At 36.8% G+C, this 8,686-nt stretch overlaps 1 protein-coding gene across 1 annotated transcript in view; it reads right to left on the reverse strand.

The window, feature by feature from the left end:
• lctla (lactase-like a) overlaps positions 1–8,064 on the reverse strand; it is a 15,428-nt gene extending 7,364 nt beyond the window's left edge. Inside the window, exons 1-8 of the mRNA XM_053326939.1 lie at positions 7,935–8,064; positions 6,222–6,382; positions 5,081–5,168; positions 4,600–4,709; positions 4,042–4,170; positions 3,856–3,951; positions 2,058–2,112; positions 1,772–1,933 (exon numbers count right to left, since the gene is read on the reverse strand). Coding sequence (XP_053182914.1) covers positions 1,772–1,933; positions 2,058–2,112; positions 3,856–3,951; positions 4,042–4,170; positions 4,600–4,709; positions 5,081–5,168; positions 6,222–6,382; positions 7,935–8,064 — 931 coding nt within the window. The remainder of the gene's footprint in view (positions 1–1,771; positions 1,934–2,057; positions 2,113–3,855; positions 3,952–4,041; positions 4,171–4,599; positions 4,710–5,080; positions 5,169–6,221; positions 6,383–7,934) is intronic.
• Positions 8,065–8,686: the final 622 nt, after the last annotated feature.

The raw sequence follows: 8,686 nt of genomic DNA on the forward strand, positions 1-8,686 counted from the left end.
CTTTCTTATTTCCTTTCCTCCCTTCCTTCCGTCCTTTCTTTCCTTCTTCCTCCCTTCCTTCTTTCTTCCTCCCTTCCTTCTTTCTATCTCCCTCCCTTCCTTCATTCCTTCCTTCCTTCTTTCTTCCTCCCTTCCTTCTTTCTTCCTCCCTCCCTTCCTTCCTTCCTTCTTTCTTCCTCCCTTTCTTCCTCCCTTCCTTCCTTCCTTCTTCCTCTCTCCCTTCCTTCCTTGACTCGAGGACAAGAGGAGGGTTAAACACCAACAGGCTGCAGTGTACATGCTTCTGTAAACAGGTTGATGTCTTATAAATGTATCAATGTACGGTCTTACTTACAGTCATGCAGCATAATTTTGAAAATATGAAAATATGACAGGAAAGCACGACTTGAATAAAAATGAGAAAAACTCCGACACACGGTTTTGGAAATGGACTGAAATGTTGTAAACCGATAAATATTCCAGTAGTGGAGAAGTGAGAGTGTGCATTTATAGTTTTCTCATTTATATTCAGACAGTAACAATATGTACCAGTACATTTTATGCTTTATAGTCAAACCAGACCAAGGTCAATTTTGACTTGTTGGATGCTAACTGTATGTTGTTGTATAAATTATTACCCAATTCTGTGTTAGACCTTTTTAGCCAACTTCATTCCAACTTATTACCACAAGTTTTACAGATATATTTGAAATTGTGGTCAAAATGCCTCATTTAAATTAAATTATACCTAATTTTAGAGTTAATGCCTTGAGGGTTACTAATGAAAACATCCACAGAATCAGTAGATTTCTCCCCTAATTTAATCTACTCAAAGACCTCGTTAATGCTTTATACTTTAAGGTATGTGTTTGTACCAGGTGGGGAGCTCCGGTCCTCTGAAATGAGGCCAACACGGAAGTAACTTAGAGCTGCATTCTATCAAAAGGCCACCAGGGGGCGACCGTCTCTATACAAGTCAATGGAGAATTCACCAACTTCTCACTTGATTTCTAACCTCAGTAAACGTTTTCAAAATGTGTTTATGGTCTCAATCGCTAGTTTAAAGCCTTCTTCAATGCAGTATGATGTTCATTTGGGACATTTTGGCCTCCCTGATTTTATATGTGACGATAAAGCAGGGTATGCATTAGGGCGTGGCTACGTCCTGATTGACAGGTTGATTGAGCAATGTCCTCGAGATCCAGCCCTCGTAACCATAGTAACCTCCCCGCTCCGCCCATGGCTCCACCTCATGCCCATATAAGTAGAATCGGTGTTTTTATTTTTCCCAGCATGCACCTGAAATTTTCAAGATGGCGCTGCCAAGATTCAAAACTATTGGCTTCCAAGCAGCAGTCCACAAACCAATGGGTGACGTCACGGATGTTACGTCCATTTCTTTTATACAGTCTATGGTTTGTACATATGATAATATATATAGATTGACATGATTACATAAACATTGCTGAAGAGCTTTAAAATGGGGTAAACAGCTAAATGGAAAGTTGTAGAGAAGAGGCTACATGTATAATCATCTCATTTTCAGCTTTAGCACTGATAATGACAGTACAAGAACAAAGATTAGTTAATTAACTGATCAGCCGTTTGACAGAAAATTAATTAACAACTGTCCAAAGTTTTGTTTCTGTCATTTTTCAAGCAGAAAGTTTCATATTCTCTGGTTTCAGGCTCTCAAACTGGAGATTGTGAGGACATCCATTATTCGCACAATTACAAGACAGAGCTTTTAAGTCTTTGAGCTAATGGAGGGTTGCATGTGTCAATGACGTACCGATGTAATCTTTCATAACTTGTGGGTAGTCTCCGTTGAAGATGGGTGTAGCAAACCATCCCAAGTAGAACTGGATGTATCTCTCTGCAGCCTCGATGTCCCTCTGGTTGGTGATGTCCACCGGTTCACCCCAATCTGCTGTTAGCGAGATTCCAACCATACCTGGAAACACACAGAGATGCCGATTGAGACTTTGGTGTTTGATGATTTCAGCCGCACAAACAAATAGATAAATATATTCGATTAAATATGTGAGGATACCGAGAATAAGTTTTCCTTTCTTTACCTCTCTGTTTGTTTCTCCACTGCATGTCATACGTGTGCCAAACCTTAGCGTGTGCCTGTTGGAAAGACAGAAAGTTAGTGCCACTTTTTTTCATTTAAGTTATTTAAAATTACATTAAATTACACACAATTACAAAAAAATGTGATAGAAGACACAATAAAGCCTTAAGTATTATTTCCATTGTGGTTTGTGATGTAATCATAGAAACGATGCCAATGAGTCGAAGGCAACATGATACCAACAATAAATCCACATAATAAATACATTTATCATGATCAATAAAATCACATCCAAAGTTAAGCTTCCTAAATTAAAACATGGTATACTCTATATTTAATTACAAGCTAACTGAATGTCTGAACTGAATGTCCCTCCAGGTTCTAACAGCAAACTAACTTACTGCTCTCTCGCCTTCTATGTGTCAATTTGTTCATTTTAACCCTCCTGTCGCCAAAAGAGAAGAGCAAAAAAAAAACAAAACCCTGCAGTTCCTCAAATGGCCACTTGGGGGAAGTAAATCCCCATAGAGCCTCATGTTAAAATGCAGAAACACACATAATGTATTCATAGTGTAACCCTGAATTCACATAATTTAAGTGTAGTTCAGTGTGTTTTCAGTTTATAAACATTTATTGTAACATTTTGGGCGTCTAAAATAAGTTTTATCCAGTATTTGGTTGGATTAAAAGAGGCTTAAAGAGAAAAACGAGCAATATTGATTGACTCTTAATTAACTCACCAATACCGATTAACACATACTGAAGCTGGGATTGTATCTTTAATCTTTTCCTTATTTTTTAGTCATATATGTTTCAATGTTGGATGTTCATATTTAACATGGTCAAAGTGTCACTGAAGTAAATTGTATGAAAGTAATACCTGTGAGCAAAAAGCATGGCAAAAATGAAGCCAAAACAGAAGAGCAAAAAAACGCTGCAGTTCCTCAAATGGCCACTTGGGGGAAGTAAATCCCCATAGAGCCTCATGTTAAAATGCAGAAACACACATAATGTATCCATGGTGTAACTCTGAATTCACATAATTTAAGTGTAGATCAGTGTGCTTTCAGTTTATGAACATTTATTGTAACATTTTGGGAGTCTAAAAAAAGTTTTATCCAGTTATTTGGTTGGATTAAAAGAGGCTTAAAGAGAAAATAGAGCAATATTGATTGACTCACCAATACCAATTAACACATACTGAAGCTGGGATTGTATCTTTAAGCTTTTCCTTATTTTTTAGTCATATATGTTTCAATGTTGGATGTTCATATTAAACATGGTCAAAGTGTCACTGAGGTAAAAGCATCGCAAAATTGAAAAATGAAGCCAAAACAGAAGAGAAAACAAAACTGCAGTTCCTCAAATGGCCACTTGGGGGAAGTAAATCCCCATAGAGCCCCATGTTAAAATGCTCAACTGTATAGCAGAAACACACATAAAGTATTCATGGTCTAACTCTAAATTCACATAATTTAAGTGTAGTTCAGTGTGTTTTCAGTTTATGAACATTTATTGTAACATTTTGGGCGTCTAAAATAAGTTTTATCCAGTATTTGGTTGAATTAAAAGAGGCTTAAAGAGAGAGAAGAGACAGGAATTGGCCAGCTGAACTGAGGTGCAGCTACTAAATGGGCAATATTGATTGACTCTTAATTAACTCACCAATACCAATTAACACATACTGAAGCTGGGATTGTATCTTTGGGTCAGTTTCCTGTATTTCCCAGTTAATAACCCATCTTTGGCACAGACTTGAACACCAACCTGGACACAAACCTTCACCTTTTCAGTCTTACCTTGATAATATTGTGAGCGACTTTATAAGCTCCTGTTCCCCTCATCTTCAGTCCAGGTGCATGTTCACCAGTTTCAAATCCCTCCACAGCAATGGACTAAAAAATAAAAAAACGCAAGAGAAAAGAGCTCAAGAAAAATAAACCCATAAGACTATAAATGCACCATTTATCTTCGTCTCAACGCACCCATGGGTTGTTGAAAGTGATCCAGTACTTCACTCTGTTTCCAAATCTCTCAAAGCACAAGTTGGCAAAGTCGTTGAAGTGGTTCACCATGCTGGCGTTCTGCCAACCACCGTATTTCTCCTGCAGGATCTGGACAGTCGGAAAATAAACATTAAGCTTCAAGTCGGTGCGTGAAACTTAAAAACAAAGAAGTATGGAGGGAAATATCTTCTAAAAATATTATTAGCAGCTAGAAAGAAAACCGTAACTCGAAGCTGGTTACAGACCGAATCTCCAGCAGAGTCAGACTGGATCAATATTGTGACCAATATCCAAAATATGGAGAGGATGACCTTTTCGTTAAATCTACAGACTGATAAATATTTGCAATATTGGGAAAAATGGATTGTGTGCATGTCCAAAAGAGATGCTCATTGAGCCATCATTGTATTTGTAACTCCACCAGTATAACGTCTGAATGAATGTATAGGTGACCAACTGTTTGTTCTATGTCTCTCTGTATGTCTCTCTATGTTCCTTCTATAAAAACCAAAGAAGTATGGAGGGTTAAATTGTCACCTGTGGTAAATCCCAGTGGTACAGAGTTACGATGGGAGTGATCTTGTTGGACAGCAGCATGTTAATGAGGTCGTCATAATATTTGATTCCTTTCTCGTTGATGTGGTCGCCTGTGAATCATGAATGAGAGTCAGTATTTACTATAAAAGACGTTTTCCATAATTACAATCAGGGCTGAAACTGATTATGTCCTTTATTGATCAGTTTTTACAATTAAATGGTTAAATATTTAGTCCACACATTGCACAAAAATGCCCAAATGTCCAAATTAAAACACAAAAAATATTACTACAATTGGAAGATGAGATTTATACTTGCATAGAATTGGTTTGAAGAATATATTATTTTGGTATTGGTTGGCTGTTTTACATGATTTGAATAGTAGTTCATGATTTTATACAATTTGAATAATGATAGAGCATCACACTGAAACATTGAAATGCTACCATGAAACTCAAAATGGTTAAATGTGTTTGGTTACCTTTGAGTCCGCTGGGTAAAATCCTCGGCCAGGAAATGGAGAAACGATAATGATTCAACTTCATGTCCTTCATCAAGGCGATGTCATCCTAAAAAAAAACAGACAAACAGGAAATGTGTTGAAAATCATGCATCGTTCCAGTCGGTGATAAAAAGACAAATTAAAAGCCAAAACTACCACAATCAGACTTTCTAAACAGCTGTTTTACGATATATAATTTAGCATATAAACTACTTCCTATAACTGAAAAATCTAATTTAACATCTCAGTGATTGATCGTACTATAACTGTAATTATCAGCATCATCATGTCTATATATGGACTTATCATATGATACATGGACATGACCTTTGACCTCAGTATTGCCACACTTCACATTAGCAGCTAAGAGGCTATTCATGTCACATTGGCTAAGTGAGTAGTGTCCTCCATTCCAATCATCATCTCCAGAGTGTCTTCATATTGGTCTTACTGGTTCAGTCTCTAGAATATAGATATTAAATGTCTTTCAGCACTGATGTTGTTTAACTCTCCTGTTGTCCTCGAGTCAAGAAAGGAAGGGAGGAAGAAGGAAGGAAAGGAGAAAGAAGGGAGGAAAGGAAAAGAAAGACGGAAGGGAGGAAGGAAGGAAAGGGGGAAAGGAAAGAAGGAAGGGAGGAAGGAAGGAAGGAAGGAAGGAAGGAAGAAGGGAAGGACGGAAGGGTGGAAAGGAAAGAAGGAAGGGAGGATGGAAAGGAAGGAAGGAAGGAAGAAAGGAAGGAAGGAAGGAAGGAAAGAAGAAAGAAGGGAAGGAGAGAGAAAGGAAGGAAGGAAGGAAAGAAGGAAGGGAGGAAGGTAGGGGGGAGGAAAGAAAGAGAGAAGGAGGGAGGGAGGAAGGAAAGGAAGGAAGGAAGGAAGGAAGGCAAGAAGGAGGGAGGGAGGAATGAAGGACAGAAGGAAGGAAGGATGAAAGACAGAGAGAAGGAGGAAGGAAGGAAGGAAAGAAGGAAAGAAGGAAGGAACAGTAAAAACAGACAGTATTAGAAAGTAAATGGTAAATAAATGGATATAAAGGCTTCATTCCACATCTTCTGAATTTGGATGCATGATAAAAGAAATCACCTTAAAACTTAATATAACTTATAATTTTTCTGCTGGTCACCTTGAATTTGTAGTAGCCTTCACACGAGGAGTCTCCCGTATCGTTGGAGAAGATTTTCCCCTTTTTGTGAGCGAACGTGTCCCAGATGCTCATTCCTTTCCCATCGATGTTCCACGCTCCTTCGGTCTGATAGGCGGAGCTGCCGGCTCCCCACGAGAAACCTGCACAGGAGGACAAAACTCAGTGGACTGTGCATCAGACAACACTTATATATAATCATGATGGTTATTTCATTGGTGTTTTATTAAGCCGTAATTAAAATAATCATTAGTTGTGGCTCTATTATCCATACAATGTATATTACAGTATATTATTATTATTCTTATGATTATACAGTTTATTCTCAGTATATATTGGAGTTAACATCACAGTCCCATCTATATTCTCCATTCTCTTAGTTTCTATTTTATTAGATTATATATTTTTTATGTTTTTTTAAAGTGTATTTTATTGTATTTATTGGTCTCATCTATCTCAGATTGTGATTAGTGTTAAGTGGCTGCTGCTGTTACCATTTTAACTTTTGGGATTAATAAAGTTCATCCATCCTAAATCAAATATATCACAATATTTTTGATGAAATACGGCAAAACTCCAACGCCACTAATGCAGCCTTTAAAACCAGGAAAATACTTATACCCTATCACAATATTATGATATCTCATATCATGACATCAATATAATATTTATATATTACTCAGAACTGATTTTAAGGTCCTTTTAATTACATATGAAGCTCTAAATGCTATAGCACAGTCATATATCTGAATTTTTAATATCCTATAAGTGAGTAATGTGTTTAACCTTAATGTTTATTTTAACTTGCTGTACTTGTTTGAGCTTGTTTTATTACTTCAAATATAAAAATAAAAGACTTTGAGCTGCATTTAATGTATGAAAGCTGCTATATAAATAAAATTACTATTATTATTATTATTATCATTAATTCGGCAAAACTCTAATGTAGCCTTTCAAACCATGAAAAGACACTTACAGTATACTATATCACAATATTATGATATCAATATAATATTTATATATTACTCTGAACTGATTTTAAGGTCTTTTTAACTTACTACAAAGCTCTAAATGGTAATATAGCTGCATTTTTAATATCCTATAAACCAAAGAAAGCTCTGAGTGAGTAATGTGTTTAACATATACTGTTGATTTTAACTTCCTGTATTTGTTTGCTCTTGTTTTATTACTTCAAATATTTTAAAAAAAGCACTTTGAGCTGAATTTAATGTATGAAAGCTGCTATATAAATACAGTTATTAGTATTATTATTATTCGGCAAAACTCTAATGCAGCCTTTCAAACCACGAAAAGACACTTACAGTATACCATATCACAATACTACGATATCTCATATTGTGATATATCGATATATTTATATATTACTTTGAACTGATTTTAAGGCCCTTTTAAATACCTATGAAGCTATAAATGCTATAACACAGTCATATATCTAAATTTTTGATATCCTATAAACCACATAAAGCCCTGAGTGAGTAATGCAAAACTCCATATGTGGATAAAGATCATGTTAAATGATCTAAAGCTTCAGAAAAGCAACCAAACAGGCCTTCTGGTGAAACTATTTAACTTTCTAGCTCAATCAAACCCATATTTTCCAGCTATATTAGAGTGTATTTTGATATGAATAGTGTCAGTATGAGGACTGTTTTCTTATTAAACTTTGTGCCGTACCGGTGGGGAAGGTGCCATAGTAGAAAGACGACTTCTCGTTCTTGGTCCAGTCGAAGTCTTCACTGGCCGAGACGCACAGCAGCAGTGTGAGCACACGGCACACGCTCAGGACGCAGCGCTGCAGCAGCATTATGATCTCTGTCTTCAGTTACACCTGCACACACACACACACACACACACACACACACACACACACACACACACAGATAAATATACTTTATTGATCCAGCAGCATCATTACACACAGTGATAATAACAACATATAATATAAGAATATAAAGAAACAAACTATACATCATAAAATAGCAAATATACATATACATACACACACACACACACACACATATACACAGCCACACACACACAGACACACACACACACACACACATACACATACATACACACATATATATACACACACACGTACACACACATACACACACACATATATACACACACACATACACACACACTCACATGCATGCGCACACACACACACACACATACACATACATACACACATATACATACACACACACGTACACACACATACACACACACATATATACACACACACATACACACACACTCACATGCATGCGCACACACACACACACATATACACACAGCCACACACACGTACACACACATACACACACACACACAGCCACACACACATACAGCCACACACACACACACACACATACACACACAGCCACACATACACAAATACACATGCACACAAACATACA

Source organism: Scomber japonicus, chromosome 1 (genome assembly GCF_027409825.1).
Source record: "Scomber japonicus isolate fScoJap1 chromosome 1, fScoJap1.pri, whole genome shotgun sequence".
Classification (NCBI taxonomy): domain Eukaryota; kingdom Metazoa; phylum Chordata; class Actinopteri; order Scombriformes; family Scombridae; genus Scomber; species Scomber japonicus.